Raw genomic sequence first — 19,350 nt, 5'->3', positions numbered from 1 at the left:
TAGTTCTGCCAGTTTTGCAGATGCAAAAGAAGTCAGGCATCTCTGTGCAGAGCCCAGGAGTATCCATGAGCAGGTCCGGATAGGTCATGGAGAAGATGTAGGAAAAAAAATTAGGCACTTCTGGACTTCATCTGAGCATGGGTGCTAAAGATCAAGCGTTGCCTTCAAGGGACTACAGAGTACGTAGGGTGGATCCAGCCTTCAAACTACACAAAAGCCAAAAACAGCTACAGGGAGGAAGGTGGCTTCTGAAGGAGTTTCTGACATGACAGACCTTTGCTGCGGGGCAGAATGCCTGCCTAGATGCTCTCCTCGATTTGACTCCCAGGCAGGTGTCCCATGCTGTGTAATTCTGCAGGGAACAGCCAGGCCTCCAGGGAGTCAGAATCAGGTGGGGAGGCCTTGACTGATACGCTGAATTCATTAAGCAGCTTTGTTTTGAAGAAACAGAATGGAAGCTGTATAGGAAAGGGCATTTGAATTCTGTCCTTCAGCAGGTACATTATCAAGTGATCCCAGTGTCTTTCACAGTTTTAACCTCCAGGATGAAGAGCAGAGCCTGGCCGATGCTTTAGAAAAGGATGAAATCTCTGAAATGAGGTTTTGTATCGCTATTTTTAAGAAACATCTGTACGTACCTGCATTCCGCAGCATGACATTTCAGATGGTCCCTATGTATTAAAGCACCTGGTTGCTATCAAATATCAAAATTACAAACAAAACCCAGTTTAAACATATGCCCTGTTTTCACTAGATCTTTTTTCTCCTGCTCACCATCCACTGACAGTTGCATAAAATACCAAGTGCCTGTGCTTGAGTTACACAAGTGAAGAAATACTGTAAACAATAATTAGAAGTTTTCCCCCACTTAAATAACTGAAGAATAACCGCAATTACAATGGTGCCACTTCAAGAAACACGGTTAAGTACTGAACTCTGATGTATGGAAAAGAAATTAGTTAGATATGTAATTAGAAAACAGTCAGATCATGAGTCATTAAGAAGGCTGAATGGCTTAACCTTCTCTTCCCTTACCAAGGAGTTTCCACCTTCTCATGCAGAGAACAAACCACATCGCTATGTTAACAGTAAGTGGAGGATGCATACATTTTTTACAATTAAGTTAAAGTGGTGCTGCTTTTTGCATAGAGAAGCAGCTTATAAGAAGTAAGCTCCTGCGAACTGCTTTTGGGTTATGTGTCCTTCCATCATGATGGAAAAATAGAGGTGCTAGAGATGGTAACTGCAATAGAACTTAGCCAAACTTTTCTTCCACTATGCTATTTGTCACTAGCTCTTCATTTATGAATATTTTCTATTAAAAAACATCCAACTTAAACTGCATTAAGGAAACATCAGATTCTCACAATTAATTTCTGCCTGAAATGGAAACCTGATCTGCAAGAACCTGAAAATCCATTACTCCTTAGGAGAGCAGAGCTTAGCGGAGGGACAGCTGACAAAAAGCAAACACACACTGGACTTCACGTTGCATTTCTTGGATTAATTACTACTTCTGCTCCTCCAGGATGCACCCGAGGGGCAGGTTTCATCTGCAGAATTCTCCTTACTTGCCCAAATGCCAGATGGGCAAGAAGGAAACCTCCCCCCACCATTGATATGAAGAGGTAAAAGCTGCCATGGCTGTCTCACTGTTGAACCATTACATTCAAAGAACACGGTAAAGTTACAAAAATGCGTCAGAGCACTTAAACATATTTTAAACCTCAGCGCAGGAGACCCCGGTACCCTCTCCAGAGAGAGCATGAGAGCGCGTATGAAAGGCCAGTGCCCTGCCTCGGCTTGACGCCTGGGACCAACACCCCTCCCCAGCCCCCGGGCGGCCTCGCTCTGCCGCCGGGACAGGCTCCGGCACTAAACGCCAGGCCCCTGAGCCCGGGGCTGACACTTCACCACCGGACCCGCGGTCTCTAACGCCTCACGCCGGCCGGAGGGGGCTCGAAGGACGGCGACGGCAGCGGCGGCTGACCGGGCCGGGCCCCCGCGCCGCTTCCCTGCCCGGCACAGCGGCCTGCCGCCTGCCCGCGCCCCCGGGGAGGAGGACGGGCGAGAAGCCGGGCGTCGTTACCGCCCAGACACCAGGCCGCTGCCCCGGCGCCCAGCGCACCCTCACCCCGATGGCGGCCATGGCGCGGCCGCCGCGCCACCACCCACCGAACTACCGCTCCCAGCAGGCACCGCGGCCCGCCCGCCGGCCCTGCTGTGCGCATGCGCCGGGCGGGTGACGCGTGTCTTTGCTCTCTACCTGTTCCTCCCCTCTCCTGCCTCCCAGTGACTCCTCTCTCAGCCCATTGGCTGGTGTCCGCCGGAAATAGTCGCGCCCCTGTGCCTCCTGGGAGTTGTGGTTTTCTCGCCCCCCGTAGCAGACGAGCGTCGCTGGGGCGGGCGGGACGCGCGTACCACCAGTCCCGGCGTCCCGCGTGGCGAGGCCCGGCCCGGAAGGAGCAGTCAGCAGTCGGCGTTGGCGGGCGCTGCCGGAGCCGGCGGGCAGCGATGGCCGGGCAGATGGCGGTGCTGGGTGAGCGCGGGCGGGTGCCCCGGGGCCCGAGCCGCCCCTCGGGTCGCTGAGGGGACGGTGTCTGGGGGGCGGGCGGCGGTGGGGCCGGCGGAGCGCTGGGGAGCCCCCGCCCCGCCTGTGGCGGCCTCTGCCTGGCAGGGCCCAGGCGCGCCTCGTCACCCCGCCTCAGGCGGTGGGCCGCGACCGCGGCTGTGTGGCTTCGCTGGGGCTCTCGCAGGCTTTCTGCCAGCGGTATCGCCCCGGACCGGGTTTTCAGGATGGTGGGGTTGCTGTGGCGTGCTCGGCGTGTTCCTCTGTCTGCAAACCGCAGTGCTCAGCGGCGCATTGCTAAGAAATGCCGTGGGAGATTGGCGGCGAAAAGTAAACCTGCGCCTTCTCACTGGTTTGTTTGAGGCACAGCTGTGACCGCCCTGCCCTTCTGGGGAGAAGAGCTTATCTTATCCACTCTCTGTAATTTAAGCTATTTAGATTTTTTTCTTGAGACTTTGTTTGGTGGTGCTTTTTTTTCCTCCTCTGAGGCATTGCTTTATATTACATTTTTTGGGTTTTTTACTTTGTCTGTTGATTATATGTAAAATTAAAAAAACCTCAAACTACTCTGACCTTAAACTAGTCTACCCCTTGATTTCAAGGCATAGAAAAGGTTCAGAGGTGTGGGGAGATGCTCTTTGAGAGCTATGACTGAAATAAGAGTTAGCACGGTTTTGCATCTTCTTATTTTTAGATTTCTGGTGAAGTTGGAGGAGATGTTTGAATCGGGATGTTTTCATTTTGCTGTGATTTTGTGCGGCCTCATTAACTAGATGTCCCTTAGGGGTCATTCATAGGCAATTCCCCCCAAAATACTAATTAACCTATATTTTTGAAGTACCTTGCGGAGAGAAGAAGAATTATTACAGTGTGATGATATTTTTTGCTTTGCTCTCTTGTGCTTTTTTAACCAGCTTAGTATTTAATGCCTAAGATTTTTTGACTCTTCTAACCATTTTTTGTTGAATTAAGAGATGTGAACTTGCTGGCGACCTTTGAAGAAATTGAAGTCTAATTAGGTAGCTGAACAGGCTTCAGAGCGTGAATAAAACTGTATGAGGTGTAGTGTATAATGCTGTGTAATTTGCGTTGACTTCTAAGTTTTCAGCAGTAGATGCTCTAACCCTGGTTTTTAAAAATCTGTGTTTCAGGTTCGGCTATTCTGGCTCTCTTGTTAGCTGGCTATCTAGCACAGCAATACTTACCGATGCCTACACCGAAAGTAATTGGGATTGACCTTGGCACGACTTATTGCTCTGTTGGTGTCTTTCTCCCTGGAACAGGGCAGGTGAAGGTTATTGCAGATGAAAATGGGCACAACAGCATACCAAGTATAGTCTCTTTCACAGACCGAGATGTGTATGTAGGATACGATGGCCTAGAACTGGCAGATTCAAATCCTCAGAACACCATATATGATGCAAAAAGATTCATTGGGAAAATCTTCACTTCAGAAGAACTGAAAAGTGAAAGTAGCAGGTATCCTTTTAAGGTAAGTAGCCATCTCCTTCACTTGTCTCCAAGCAGTAAGCTAGAGGAAGCTTGAAACATGCAGCAGGTGACCAGCTTGTCTAACCTGGAGTCATTTGGCTAAATCTGATATGCCTGAAAACCTTAAGAGGTATCCAGAGAGGGGAGGAGGAAATGGTTGTGGAAGTTGCGTACCTCTGCGTGAGAGCTGATAGTAATTTTCCAGAGAACCCTGTCCTCTACTGTGAAATGTGTTTCTGGGCAACCTTCCAGGCCCTTCTCTTAAAGAATAAATTTCAACTTGAAATTGTAACTGTGCTTTGCTTTGTCACTTTTTCCCTGAGATTAAAAAGAAGTGTGAAAGTCACGTTTTCTCTGTCCCACTGCATTTTTTTCCCTATCACTTTTCTAGTGCTTACTTGACCAGCAGCAGATCTTAAAAGCTGCTTTTTTTTTAAAAAAAAAAAGTATTGCATTAGTTTAGCATGGTGCAGTATTTGCTGAAAATAGATAAATTTTCAGGTACTGCAAACAGTCTTTGAATTCTTTACTTGTTAAGAGAAGCTGTTCCAGTACCAACCTGTTTGCTTCCTTTCAGAAGGAAGAACGAACCTGTGGGAAGCTTTATCAGTAGGGCAAACCTAATGATTGAAAAGCATTGCTTTTATCTTTGAATGTGGTGTTGAAGTTGATTACGCAGTTGCTAGGTCTTAATTTCTTTTTAATTTGTCTTACCTGGGCACAGTGGGTGTCACTACTGTGAATATACTCCAACCCCTTAAGTTTCATGTTTTGCATAATACTCGTAGTCAAGGAATAAAAGTGATTCAGGAACTGACAAAAGCACGTTCATATTTTTCCAGAATAAACAGACTATATGAGAATAAAACACTTGGCAGGAGCAGGGTGGGAGAGCGTAAGAAAAAGACTTCTCACCTGAGGGTTGTGTTGCTTTTTCCTCCAAGATTTTCAACAACAACGGATCAGCTGAATTTTCTGTGACAACTAATGAAACTTTTCGCATCACTCCAGAGCATATTGGCTCTCAGCTGCTACTGAAATTGAAGAGAATGGCAGAAGACTATCTTGGCATGCCCATTTCGAAGGCAGTCATCTCTGTGCCAGCAGAGTTTGATGAAAGGCAACGGAATTTTACCGTTAAGGCAGCTAACCTTGCAGGTGATGTCTCTATGCCAGTGTTTTTCTATGAAGCCTTAAAATTATCTTTAGGTCTATTTCACTAACAGTAAAGTCTTTGGGGAGGGGAGGATATAGAAACAGTGAATCAGTGATAGAGAACCTCAGAATGGATTTTTTTTTTTTTACAGACCATTACCAATTGTGAGGAACAGCAGAGAACTTGGGTACCAACAGGTGCAGCTGGCTAATGCCGACATAGATAGCTAGAAGTCGTAAGTTTTACTTTAGGGAAAATAGTCTTTTTGGTAATCTCCAAATAGAGAGACTCTTCAGAGCACCTTTGGACAATGATTTAAACAGAGAGAGAACATGTGAAATAAATCTCCTTAGCAAGGTTTCTCTGGAAGGAATGTGTTTGGGCAAATCATGGTTCATGACTTCACCCTGACACTGAAGTAGTATTACATTAGGTTTAAATAAGGAAAAGAGTTCATTGAGTATTATTTCCTTTAGATCTGACATTTTACTTAAGGTAAGTTTGGTTCAAAAAAAAAAAAACACCCTAATGGTAAATGTCATTATGATGTGAGAACTGCAGTCTTCCGAAGTGTAGCTGACTGTTGCTTGGTATCTTCTCTTTGTAGGGCTAGAAATTTTGCGAGTAATCAATGAACCCACAGCTGCAGCTATGGCTTATGGACTCCACAAAGCTGATGTGTTTAATGTTTTGGTGGTGGATTTGGGTGGAGGAACTTTGGATGTGTCTCTGTTGAACAAGCAGGGAGGGATGTTCCTCACGCGAGCCATGGCAGGTAAGAAAAATCCTTTACTTTCTCAAGGAGTGAAGGGAAAGGAAAGGTGCACCTAAAGTCACCATTAGAGGGGGTTTTTGAGACATACCAGCCTTGTCATGGATTGTTCTCCGAAAGTGTTCTCGGCTGCCTTTCATGCAAAATGAAGTTTGTGACTGGTTTCAACAATTAAGATAAATTCGTAGGTTTTGGCTGACTCAAAGGAATAAGTTGTGGTTTCATTTTATCCATGGCTGTTAACTTTTGTGCCAGCTAGTAAAAGTGCTGGTGTGTATTACGATTACTTTGACTGGACTTCTGGGGGCTGGAGGTTTTACAAATCTTTCGATTACTTTTGCCCAGGCTGAAAATATTTGCCAAATCATAGACTAATGCTTTAGAGCATCCTTGCCTTGTGTTTGGCTCCAGCTCAGTTGGGCAAGGTTTGGGGACACACATGCTGTTAACCCAGAAGTAAGTTTTGTAATATATATACACCAAAGTGATTCATCACTCGGCAAAGAGTTCTGGGAGCAACGTTTGGTAAAACTGTAGTGAATACATAACTGCTTTTCAGATGACCTGGCTTCAGACAGGTCGGAGATGCAGTGCTGACCATCTGCGTTGCCTTGAATGAACAAGTTTTGATGTGAGCTGCTGCTCAGTCCAGTAAGAGTGGCACAGCAAGAAATATTCAGCAGCTTCATTCTGATTTATTTAGATGGAGGTCTACTAAGTGAATTCCTGTTTTCAGTCAAAATAAAATGGTGGAAACTTGGAGAGTATTGATCAACATAGAGGAAAATCTGCAGGCCATTTGTTAACTGTTGAACAGAAAGCATGAACAATTGTTTGAAAGGTTTTGGGAACATGGTGCAAGAATAATCTTTCAGAAGAAATTGGTTATATGTAATAATTTTTTTCCTCTCTCTCTCTCTCTGAAGGCTAATATAACGCATACCTGTTAACACAGCTTGAAGTTTACTGCTTGCATTTTATTACTTTCTTCTGCTTTTGGCAGGGTATATACATATACTTCAGTAGCATGTAATTTTTCATGTGGGTGTATAAAGACAATGAATAACTTGAAACTGTTAAAACAATAATCCCTATAAAGCTGTACTGTGGAATTGCTAAGAGAAGAATCCATTCTGGGCAGAGAAATTTGAAACTGGGAATTTTAGCTGGAAAAAAATTTTCTGTGAGAGATTTCACTTCAGTTACAGGGTTCCAGCTAGAAATTAATTGTTATGTATTTTCTTCTATAGAGAAGAGAATACCTGAGTTAACAACTGCTGCTTTTTTCTGTTACGGTGTAGAAGAGTAGTTCCAGGGGAAAAACATTGAGGGGGATAAATTCTAAAATAGTTGCTAAATAAAAACCTGGAAATTACTATTCATCATGCGTTCTTCAGTGGACGACAGTTATGTCTATTTTCCCAGCTCTGTGATCTCTTGCTCTGTGCTTATGGTCCTAGTATCACTGTTCTGGCCCTGGAGAACCATCTCCCGGTAAAAGAGAAGATGCGTGCTGCTTTTTGAAGCTTTGAAGGTGATGTGTCTGATGCCTTCTTTTCTGATGTTTCAGGTAACAACAAACTTGGAGGACAGGATTTTAATCAGAGGTTGATGCTGTATTTATATGATCAGCTCCATCAAATATATGGTGCTCTGCCAACAAGAAAAGAAGAAATACATCGCCTCAGACAGGCTGTGGAAGCAGTTAAATTAAATTTGACTGTTCACGAGGCAGCTACGCTAAGGGTGTCATTGACTATGCCAGAAAGGAAGCTTACAAAAGAACTTCCAGAAAGTGAGGTAAAAACAGACACTGTGCTAAAAGGCAAGCCTTCACAAAAAGCAAACGATCTGAAAAATCTTGGAGACGCTTCAGAAGCAGAGAACAACTTTGTCAAAGTTGTGTTTGAAACAGAAATCTCTAGGAAACTATTTGAGATGTTAAATGAGGACCTCTTTGAGAAGATTCTTGTGCCCATTGAACAGGTGTTGAAGGAAGGCCACCTACACAAAGCCGAAGTGGATGAAATTGTGTTAGTTGGAGGCTCCACCCGGATTCCTCAAATACGCAAAGTTATTCAGGATTTCTTTGGAAAGGAACCTAACACCTCTGTAGATCCCGATCTAGCAGTTGTAATGGGCGTAGCTATCCAAGCAGGAATTGTTGGTGGGTCCTGGCCTCTCCAAGTCAGCGCTATAGAAATTCCTAATAAGCATTTACGGAAGACTAATTTTAACTGAGTATAAACTCTTCCCTGTTGCATTCCATCTCTCCAAAAGCGTACTCTGATGGTGCATACTTATCTGACTGGCAGTGGAGCCTAATCTTAGCCATATTATATTCATTTTTTTAGTCTGTTCCAGTTAGGTGCTGCTGGATGCCTAACTGTGTTAAAGCTAGGTGTTACTTAAAGGTATGAGTGGTTTTTGAAGTTCTTAAGTGTCTGTTTCCTTGTAGATTGGATATTGGATGAAAATGCTAGTGATGACACACTCACATTTTCTTGCTAAATTTTATTAGCAAATCCTGAAGAGGTGTACGTTTAAAATATAAAGGGAGTGTGACCAAAGGTTAGAGGTAATGTGGTATGGTACTGTAGGTATTCCCAGGTCCAATATATTTACTTTGAAAGAATGTGAAGCAGTGTTAACGCACATAGCACTAGCAATGTTGAGCTTAAATTTATTTATTAAATGGAGTCATTTGAGCGTTTAAGCACCTTTCTAAAAGGCACGTTGCAGCTTGAATGAGACTTGGGCATTGACTTGATTCTTCTGATGTTCATAACAGCATAATGGTGTTGCGGAGGCTATATGGCAAATTGTCTCATGTTTCAGCCGAACTGTATTGAGAAACTTAGCCCTTGCAAAGGTAGAGTTACTTCGTGTGTCTGCAGGGGCTTACTTCCTGATCTGGTTTTGATGGTTAACATAGAGGTGCTGCTGTCATACCACGGACGTTCGCCACAGAGAACAAGGGTGGATCGCCAAATATTTATACCTCCCCCCACCTTATTTGAAAACTGCAATAATTTCATGTATCTTAAAGCTACACCTGTATATCTTCCCTTGAATTTGGCCAACATGAATTTAATTGTTGCGCAACTACAAGCGTGTGACTTCTTTCCCCTTGAGCACCCCAAGCCGTACTGTTTTCAGGGAGAAAGTGTGGGACAGAAGGGACTGCCTGGATGAAGCCTAGTTCCTGTAGTCCTAGTAAATGAAAATTCACCCAACCATTTTGTACTTTTTAGCTCGTATTTCTGGTTTATGTTTTGTTATATCCCCACTCTAAACTGAACATGTGTCAGAGGTTGTAGCTGTCCTTTTGGGAAGGAAGGAGTGTGTAACTCAGGATTTGAGGTAGCTCTTCTTAGGACTTTATTTTAGGCAAATAGATTGCTACCCAGCTATCTAGCAAATGCGTGAGGAGAAAAAAAAAATAATGATCTGGAAAAAGAAAATGGGTGACAGTTCTGCTCTCTTTGGAGGGTTAAATCAATACTTAAAGGACGGTTGAATTCTTTCATCTGTGTAGAACTTTCTGTATAATGAGAACACTTCATTCAGCTAAGACTGGCTTCAACAGCCATCAGCCCAGTCTTAGTCGGGTAAGCACTAGTAACAGCTGCTTCTAAGCATTTTCTTGTATGCTCCAGAATAATTTTGTTTGTATTAAGCTTGCCAAGATAAAGTGTGGGGCTTAGATTTATTGTTTAACCTATGACTGTACTAAAATAGGCTTATTATTCTCCTGGCAGTAGGCCTGATTTATGGCACTGCCATAAATCAATTGTGCTGATTCAGCTGTTTGCATAGCTATTGTCTAAACATATCTCTGAAGTAATCCAATTAAAATCCTCTTAAATTGAACCGTAGTTGCACACAACCATTCCATCAGCATTGTTTAACTTCACAGAATATTCCCAAAATATTGCTAACATCTGTTTAATGTCCCTGAGTTGAAAACCAAAGTGATTTCTTTTTTTATTTGAAGTTTTTTTTTTTTTTTTTCCCTTTGCACCTCTTTGAAAGAGACCCTGTCTCTAAGTCTGTATGGAACTTCCAGGAACATGTGATAATGTGTTCAAAAGAAAATGTTGCACAGTTTTAAAGAGTGAGCGTCAAGCCCTGCGGTAACTCCTGCGTTGAAAGAAGTGCCTCTTCAGTGAAATCATGGATGAATGCCAATATACAGTACAGTTCTCGTACGCAGTTGCTATTTGGGGCCTTTGCTTTGCTGATATAAATGTATGTATTTAATTCAACATATCTTCCAATGTCTTTGGAGTCATTGTGGCCTTTTCTTCCACCCTGCTGTAAATTCATCTCAAAGTCTGCTGGAGTTACAGCAGGTTTTAGTCTTCATTTTTTTTTAATGCACTGTGTAAAATGAGCAGACCTGTGTAAAAACAACATTGCAGTGAAGTTAAACTATTAAAAGCTTCTTGCAATTTTGGGACAAGTTAGGTAGGAGCGTGGGAGTAACATTAAACTGTTAAACTCTCAATGCAAATAAATGAAGTACGTTTTTCTTTTGCATACTCCTTCACTCTGGAGGAGTTAAATCTTCAGTGTTAATCTGGGAATTGTAAAGGAAGGGTGAGTTGTTTACTTGTTTTTTTTTTAAAAAAAAATTCACAAAAGGGTATTTATTCAGATTTCTATACAGATTTTTTTTTTTAGTAGAGAAGTTACTGTACATTGGATATCTCACAATGCATCCTTATTTATTAAATAACTGTTTTGTGAATTCTGCAATCAAGTTATTTATTTTATGTCTTCTGATTTTAGTACTGTATTTTGGCACAAACCATTGAATTTTAAAGATGAGTCCACTGTACTAAGTGGATATTTCCAGGTGTGCACATGTACTGCTTACCAAAAGTCTCTCTTTAAGCAAATTGATATTTTAAGGCTGAAATCTTTCTACAAACAATCCTTGAAATCAGAGTATGGTTGCCTGTGGTGTTAGCTGTGTAACAAAGTTATAGAGCTAAAGCTTGTTTTGTGAGTTGAAATTCTGAAGGTATAAGATGCCTCACCAACTGTACGTTCGTAAATTGTTTCTAAGTGCAGATGTTGAAATGCATTTTATAAATAACCTTTTCAAATGTTTTTAATAAAAGCAGTTTCTGTCCCTTGGACATGCCTTATTCCAGTTTCACAGTGAAATACCGTAACAGCGCTATTTCCCTGCCTTCCTTGAATCCCGCTGATGGTTAGAGGACGAGGTTGTAGTTCCTCAACTTGCCGAGGGGTTGCTGTACCCTGGCGTGGCAGGTCTTCTCGGGGAAGTGGCAGAGAGGAGTGTTAGGAACTGGGGTGGGAGGGGGAAAAACCCCTTTCTCCTCAAGCTGCTGTTTGGGGTGGAAGAATGGAACTGAAGACAAGTGCAGGTTGGCAGAAGGAAAAGCAAGGAATGACTGGGAGGAAGGAGGAAGCACTAACAGGGTGGGAAGCCCTGGTCCAAGGGTTTCTCTTGGACTCTTCTCAGGAGTCCCAGCAGATAGTGGCCCATATGAGGCAGAGCCTTTCACAGGCAGTGGGTGCCTATGAGTAGCCCCACAGGATGAGGCTGGGACCTGATCCCCAAATGCCCTGGAGGCACAGGAGAAGCACCGTTTGGCGGAAAAAGTGCAGGAGAGGCAAGGCGTGTGTGGAGCAGGTCTGCAGGGCTTTGCCTGCGCTGTCAAGGGAGCGAGCTGGTGACATTGTGTTTGGTGGGTTGGGTACTGCAAAGTCTGAGTTAATATTGAACTTCAGCCAGCCAAGTAGTTCCTCTTTGTTTCTTAGAGTGAGTCTCTCACTTCAGGCGTGTGAGGAGAGCAGAGGTTGCAGACTCTGGGTGATATTCCTACTGCAACATGGCCTTTTCCTGCCTACCCGAAGCCTATTAGATGGTTTACTCGGGTAAGCTGTGGCTGCATGAAAACACGCAGGAGCCTATCATGCTGCTTCTGTCCCCACTGCACCTCCTTTTTCAAAGTACAGCTATATGTGAGGGCTACAGCTTGCTGAAAGAGAAGGAATGGCTATTTGGCTTTTGCTGACACTAGTCCAACATTTTCTTTTCTCTCAGACTTTACAATTATTCAGGCTGCAGCTTTTTCTAACTGTGGTCTGAAGGTAGTCTGAAGCTGTAAGGCTATGTCAGCCCACCAGTAAGCACAGAAAACTCTCCTCTCCCCAAATAAAAAATAATAATAATAAAAAAAGTAAAAATTACCATGCACTGATGCCAGTCCTCAGATTATTTTCTCTGGACCTTGCAAAAGGGGTTGGTCTCTGAGGTACTGACGTCTACCTCCCCTAGCCTTACGCCTAAAACTTACTAATCAGTTTAGGAATGGCACTCACGTCAGTCCTTTTCAGTTCCTCCTGTGATACTTGCAGGTAAGGGTGGGTTTGGAGGGGAGCATGAAGGTGGGTAGGGGACGGGGACAAGGTTGGGGGAGCAGAGCCCCAGAAGAGCCTGCCTCTGGCACTCTGAATGTTGCGGGGAAGTTAAATGTTGGTATGAGACGGTTCTGCTCTGTTGGGAAGGTACCGCTGGCCTCGCTTGGGGGAAAGAAAAGATGAAAATCAGGAAGCTGTTCTCTCTCCTGAGAAACGTTCTGTCACACCCGTGTCTCCAGGACTTTCTAGAAGATAACAGTTACTTGGGCAGGGCTGTTCCTAGCCTAAAATCATTACATGCTTCTAATAGTTTTGTGCAAGTGATAGTATATTTAGTTGTGTTTTGTAGCCAGTTAAACTAGATAGTACTCTGCAATGCAGGAAGACAGGCTTGCTTTTTCACCTTCAAGAAAGGATAGAGAAGTCATTCGCTGTAGTAGAATCACATCTTTGAGGAGCTCCCTGCAGAGAGCCTCCATCACTTCTCACCACCTTTCTAAAACAGCAAATACGGTTTGCTTGCTATCAGGCAAGAAATTAAGATCCTACTTGGTATTAACCAGGTGTCAATGTTAAAGTAATATAACAAGGCTGTAGACTGAAACTTTGTTCATGTACTTCGATTTTTTTTTTTTTAAAGCAGTTGATGGGGATCTTCTCTTAGTTTTTGAAGACTCAGTTGGTATTGAATTTGAAGAGTTTTATGAACGGTAATAAAAATAAAAATTAATATTTATGTGGCCTACAGAAGCACAGGCATGGTTAACTGACACTTTCAGTAACTGTACATAACCTGTCCTGCTGCTGTAATTAGTACTGAGGTTTGCATTACAATCTACTAGCAAAGAGACAGACGCACCTGACTCCATTTTTCTGGGATTCTTTCACAATGTGATTTTGTAATGCTCAATTAGATACATAAGAAGTGGTTTTCAGTTATTTGAAATCATTTTTCAGTTATTCAGAAATCACAAGGTCAAAAGGAAAATTAACTTAATGTGGCAAGTTTATTGCCTCAAGAATTACCTAAGTATACACACAAATATGCATGTCCTAAAAATCAGCACCAAGTGACATCTGCCTGTATGTCCACACAATAAGCAGTTTGTGTTTCTAATGAATTCACAATCATAAGAATGTATTAACTAAAAGGGCATAATGTGAGAGCAACTTAATAAAGTACTATTTTTTTAATTAAAACCAGCATGTGAACAGCAAGATTTATTTTTTCAATCCGTCTTTACTAGTGCAACAGTTAAAATATGCCATGAAAATTATGGCTTCATTATGTTGTTCCAGTGTCAATATGATCAAAACAAGTGATTTGTATAAAATCAAAAACTTATTTTAAGAAACCTGATCAATATATACAGATTGTGATTGTAGCAAACAGCAGTGTTGCAAGGAGCTTTCGAGTAAGCTCGTCATTCTATAACATCAGGAATGCCACATATCCCTCAAGTGTTTACTGGAGTAATGAATTTTCATCTTCATTAAAAATTCATTCATTAGTTTTCTTTAACTTCTTATCCCAGCCTCTGCAACCATTTCGGAAAAGGCACCTTTTCGTTGTAACAAATTATGTGGTGTATCATATTCTAGAATCCTTCCTGCATCCAGAACAAGCACTCTACAATGCAAAAGCAGAAAGGTTACAGGAGAAGCAAAATCATCTCTTCAACCATATTTTCCAGTCCTAATACAGATATCTCTGGGTAACAGGAACTCTTATTTAGAAGAAATATCATTGCACTAGGTAATTCATTGGTTTCTAAGCTAGGAACTCCTATAATAAAAAAAAAAGCCTTTTGAAAATGGCATTTTTGCTTAATTGGTAACAATGCTACAGTATAGTCTATTTACTCTAGAGAATTAAGTGGTCTTAATAGTAGCTTATACCTGTACCTTAGCAGGAAAAATATTAAATTAATTCTGTAACTAGAAGGGGGAAACAGAACACAGGCTATCACTATTTAATTAATATTGATGCTCAAGTCTTTTGTGATACCTTGGATTGTACAAAGATACTAAGGTAAAAAGTGTTGGAGTGTAAATTTTAGTAAGTCTGAAAACTGATGCATTTAAAGGAAGCCATTTATTTTTAAAATGGCTTACTAAAACTTACCTCTCTGAATCCATGACTGTATGTAACCTGTGGGCTATAGTTAATACTGTGCAGTTGTGAAACTCTTTTTTGATGGTGGACTGTACCAAGTTATCTGTTTCCATGTCAACAGAAGCTGTCGCCTCATCTAGGACCAGGATTTTTGTCTTTCGTAGCAAAACACGGGCCAGACAGACCAGTTGTCTCTGCCCAACACTGTTAAAAATACATTTGAGAAGGTCAGGTCAGGCACACTGAGGAAGGGGAGAACAATATAAAGCTGAGATTACTGCAGAGCCTATCTATCTGTTCTGTCTTTCTTAACAGCACTTTATACTTCTAAAAAGACTAGTGAAATATGTTCACCTCATTTTGGAAGTTTTGATTTCTTCTTGCTCAGCGTACCAATAATAGTTAAGGTGTGACTTTTAAACACCTGTGGCTGAACTTTGTAGCGTAAACCTAGTCTTGCCTTCAGCTCTACGTTCACATTATAATGGCAACTCTGAATAAGCCAGACTGAATGCTAAACCACTTTTTAATAACGTTCAGTGTAAAAGTTTGGATACTCCTATACGTTAGTTGTGGTGTATGCCTTCTAGGAACTTCCTTGTGAAAATGATCTGTCAAAAAACCTCAAGTTGATATTCAGTACACTCCATTTAAGACCTGCCCTTTTGCTGCTGAAAGCTTCAGTGTTTGTCTCCTAGAGTCCTTTTATTTCAAGCATCACCTTCCTTACATAACTATGGGTTAATGTTTTACAAGGAAAAAAATGTGTTGCTTTGCGTAAGCAAATAAAGCAACGGCACAAGCTCTCTGCAGTTTTGCCTGCCTTCCAGGTTTGGTCGTTTTGTTTTGGTTCGTTGGTTGGTTTGTTTGTTTTGTTTTGTTTCATTTTTTAGATTTAAATAAATGAGCACTTTTCTATCCAAATCTAATTAGGGGTGTGTGAATTGCCCCTCCCCACACACACACTCCTTTACACCTACTCATATACTTGAGCTGAAAATAGTCTACTTCCTTGGCTTCCCATACAGCACAGGCCATAGGACTTCATACAGTTGTGACCAGCTGGCCACCTCACAGAAACTCATACTACCCGAATAATGCTACTTAGAATGATAGGAAAAGTGTCATTTTTATACTGATACTTTCTGAATTAGACTCTCTGGAAGGCACACAGTTTTACAGTACCAGAAAACAACCTCAATAGCACTTTTTTGTTTATATACCTGAGATTTTCACCACCTTCTGAAATCTCATGAAGGAGCTTCTTTGGGAGTGACTGGACAAAATCCTTTAAGTCACACAGTTCCAGTACCTCCCACAGTTCAAGATCAGAGTGTTTTCCAAGTGGATCCAAATTTGACTGCAGTGTCCCAGAAAACAAGACAGGCTCCTAAATAACAGCAGAACGTGAGTGCACAATTCCAACACAAACTTTAAAAAGCCTGCCATAAATCCTTACATTAACATAGGGAACTAGGACACATAATTTTGGAAATGAAGCTTTGCAAGGAAAATAGTAACATTTTGAAAATGGTGGATGAAAAGACAAGATCATATGGGGTCTCAGTGTGCTCAGTTCTTCATTAATGTCAAATGTAAGGAGCAAAAGGTTTCTTATGCATTCTCTGTGCTACCGGTTCTACGGCTGACTAAGACCTGCCCAGCATATGGCAACCGCAGCAACATATGAATTATTACTATTGTCAAGTTTGTGAAGCACTGGATACTACATTCATGAGCACTGTTAAGAAAAATTAGAAGGTTATGATTATAAGTCAAATTTTAATTTCCTACAGGAAAGGTGACATATTCAGCAATAAGAACAAAAGCACGTGTTGCATAAATGTTTGATTTATAAACAGAACTGATGTTTTTAAAGGCAGTGAAGAGACACCTTGACTAAGTGCAGTCACAGTGGTTGTGACCCAATAGGTAGACTGTAAAAGACCAACAACATTCACTAGCAAGTTACAGGCAAGTGGAAGAGTAATAATTTTGAGGGAGCTGGGTGACCAAAAAAGACTGTTAAAATGGTATGAGATCTTGTGCATATTCTTCATTTAAACTTCATGTTACTTGCATTAGAACATCATTAAAGTAATTTGCAAATCTGTACTTTATTATGATTGTTAAAAATTATTTGTATGAGATATATTTGACCAATCTGAAAAAGTGTGTGTGCACTGAAGGCTTTGCTATCTTGCCATGCCCTTTTTTTCTGTCCCATACTTTTATTTTCATCCAGTCCCATTCTCCCGACCTATGCAATTCAACACTCCAGAATCCACCTACTCTCCACAAGCTCCAGTCTCCATTTTTCCACCCTTCCAATTCTCATTTCCTTGTCTGACCTCAGCTTGTTAGTTCACTGAACTTTCCTGTACCTCTCTCAATTTAGTTGTGGATCCAATATACCCCATCCACAGTAAATCAGACCTGCAACTGCAGCTGAGAAAATACTGTGTAATTTAAAACTGTCAGACGTTGTGCAGATTCATAGAATCATAGAATTGCTAAGGTTGGAAAAGACCCTTAAGATCATCGAGTCTAACCGTTAACAAGTCCCCACTAAACCATGTCCTCAAGAACCACGTCTACCCGTCTTTTAAATACCTCCAGGGATGGGGACTCAACCACTTCCCTGCGCAGCCTGTTCCAGTGCCTGACTACCCTTTTGGTGAAGAGTATTAGTATTATATTAGAGTATTAGTATTATATTAGAATATTCATAGAGTATTAGCTGCTCAAACCAAGAAAAATGTTACAACTGAGCATGTATGAATTGTTGTGTTTTGAAGTCCTGCAGCATAATCAAATTTGGTTTAGTATTGTCATTTCTGACCCTGAAGTTATATCAAAACCTGGAAATTTATCATTCCCCTGAGAAAATACATTTCTCAAAGGAAAACCAGCCAAGGATTTGAAGGAATATATACATATTTTTTTCTATTCAACTCATTCTTGGAAAGACCCAAGCTATTTTGGTTTAAATATTAGCCTCGTCTCCATGCACTGGCTATGGTAGAGACATACAGGAACTATTACCAGGGTCAAAGCTCCAGAAAAGGTAGAAAAAAAAATACACTTTCCTTTAGAAAATGTCAGATAAATTTATTCTAAGTGATGTTAAGATCATCCATGTACAAAAATGGTTATATGAACGGCATTCAGAGAACATGCAAAAAGTCTTCGGGTGACCATTACATTTGTGTTCTAGGTTTTACTCTATACTCATTTCAACGTAAATCAGTTTACCAGCATGAACACAATCCTAATGGTATGTAAACTAATCTTGAGTTTCCTGCCCTGTTCTGAAGTAAGCAGGGATAGATTCTTCAGACATAACTAGAGTTATTTTAAAATATTTTTGCCTTCAGGTGGGACTTGAAAACACCATATGTAGCTATACACATACAGATTCTGGAGAACACGAGTTATTCCAGCTAAGACTGGTAAACTAAACCTGGCATAATAAAACCTAATGTCATACTTGTGGCCTCCCTGTTTTGAGGGTTCTTCCATACAGTTGCCAACATGCAGTTATGACATTTTTCAGGATAGCATTATGCCAGCAGTACTGAAGATTACTGTCTAATCAAATAGCTACGATTCTCAAAAATTCTATTGTAAAACCTGATAGGCTGTAACAGCACCTGTTTTCAAAGAATAGTAAAATTCTGTTAGAGTTTTATGCCTCTGTCTCTTGGCAGCCTGTGGACTTTGGGCTTATAATTTCTCCAAAATAAATGAAGTGTCTTGTGTTAGTCAAAAAAAAAAAAAAAAGTTATCCCTAAAACACAGCTCACCTGTGGAATAATGTTAAGATTTCCACGTAGGTCATGGAGTCCAATAGTTGATATATCAATTCCATCAATAATTATTTTGCCTTCAGATCCCTCTAGAACTCTAAACAAGCAATTTGTGAGTGTTGATTTACCAGCTCCTGTTCTTCCAACAATTCCAACCTGAAACAGAAAGTTTTCTGATAAAGACTATAACTTTCCATGCTGCACATTCTATATCAAAAATGATTAGCGAATTCAGTTTCAGCTTTCAGTTCAAAACTTCAGTTTCTTACACCAACATGCAATCCTATAGGTAGATAAAACTGTTTAAAATTCACTTTTGGAACACATGACTCAGAATCACAGTTCTCCCTCAGAAGCCTATGCCTGGTTCAGTGGGAATCCTTTCCTTTTCCCCTCCCTGTTGTCTAGCACTCCTCAGCTCAAACCAATGACTGTTAACTAGGTCTTGCTTGGTGTTCCTTGATCCCAAACCCAAAGTTGATTAGCACTAATCTGGCAGCATATTTCTCTGCATAAATATTCAGCACAGTGGACAAGAGGTTTAATTTTAAATTTGGATTGTCCCTAAAACTGCCAAATTCATAAAACATTATCTCAGTTTCTTACAGGGATTAGAATTTCTACATAGTAGGAGAAAATACTTTTCCTTTCCTCATTTTTTTTTTCTTTAATGTCTTATCCACATAACACCTTCTCTGTTCAACATCACCTTGCTGTATCTGGTATTGGAGTCTTCTCATGAAATCTTTTTGAAGTAGAAAGTTGGAAACAGAATTTTATACCTCTGATTTATTTCTTGTTATATACAGTACCTTCTCTTTACTCTGTGTCTGAAAAGAGACATCATTCAGGGCTAAACCAAGATCCTTCCTGTATTGAGCCTTGTAGTTAACAAACTCTATTATTCCTCTACTGGGCCACCCCACTGGTGGTCTTTTTGACATTATCCACAGTTCCTGGAATTAAAACCATTGGTATTTCAGTATATGACAGTAAAAATGTTACAAGTTAATAAAAACATTAGGAAAACTACATAAA

At 41.2% G+C, this 19,350-nt stretch overlaps 2 protein-coding genes across 4 annotated transcripts in view; one reads left to right on the top strand and one right to left on the bottom strand.

Moving 5' to 3' along the window:
* Positions 1-2,373: 2,373 nt before the first annotated feature.
* On the top strand, positions 2,374-11,126 carry HSPA13 (heat shock protein family A (Hsp70) member 13). The gene is made up of 5 exons (XM_087756804.1): positions 2,374-2,539; positions 3,721-4,061; positions 5,005-5,218; positions 5,824-5,991; positions 7,559-11,126. The coding sequence occupies exons 1-5, from the start codon at positions 2,515-2,517 to the stop codon at positions 8,227-8,229; spliced, it is 1,419 nt and encodes a 472-aa protein (XP_087612930.1). The 5' UTR covers positions 2,374-2,514; the 3' UTR covers positions 8,230-11,126.
* Positions 11,127-13,073: 1,947 nt separating this feature from the next.
* Positions 13,074-19,350, bottom strand: part of LOC104023339 (multidrug resistance-associated protein 1) — a 38,820-nt gene continuing 32,543 nt past the window's right edge. For 2 of the 3 annotated variants that reach the window (XM_087756802.1, XM_087756803.1), the window contains 5 exons: positions 19,125-19,268; positions 18,310-18,468; positions 15,727-15,893; positions 14,513-14,707; positions 13,078-14,017 (listed from right to left, as the gene is read on the bottom strand). In XM_087756802.1, coding sequence (XP_087612928.1) covers positions 13,906-14,017; positions 14,513-14,707; positions 15,727-15,893; positions 18,310-18,468; positions 19,125-19,268 — 777 coding nt within the window. In that variant the 3' untranslated portion in view covers positions 13,078-13,905. Of the gene's footprint in view, positions 14,018-14,512; positions 14,708-15,726; positions 15,894-18,309; positions 18,469-19,124; positions 19,269-19,350 lie in introns of all 3 variants that reach the window. The other variant, XM_087756801.1, reaches the window with a different exon arrangement.

Source organism: Nipponia nippon, unplaced genomic scaffold, assembly GCF_047370975.1.
Source record: "Nipponia nippon isolate SJK-2023a ecotype South Korea unplaced genomic scaffold, ASM4737097v1 scaffold_2, whole genome shotgun sequence".
In the NCBI taxonomy this organism is placed as follows: Eukaryota; Metazoa; Chordata; class Aves; order Pelecaniformes; family Threskiornithidae; genus Nipponia; species Nipponia nippon.
This window is presented reverse-complemented; position numbering and strand designations above follow the sequence as displayed.

Excerpts from the sequence above, each read along its gene's own strand:
- HSPA13 (XM_087756804.1), top strand. The coding sequence starts at position 2,515 with ATGGCCGGGCAGATGGCGGTGCTGG. Across the intron at positions 4,062-5,004 it reads GTAGCAGGTATCCTTTTAAG|ATTTTCAACAACAACGGATC; the intron begins GTAAGTAGCCAT and ends TTTTCCTCCAAG. Across the intron at positions 5,219-5,823 it reads TAAGGCAGCTAACCTTGCAG|GGCTAGAAATTTTGCGAGTA; the intron begins GTGATGTCTCTA and ends TTCTCTTTGTAG.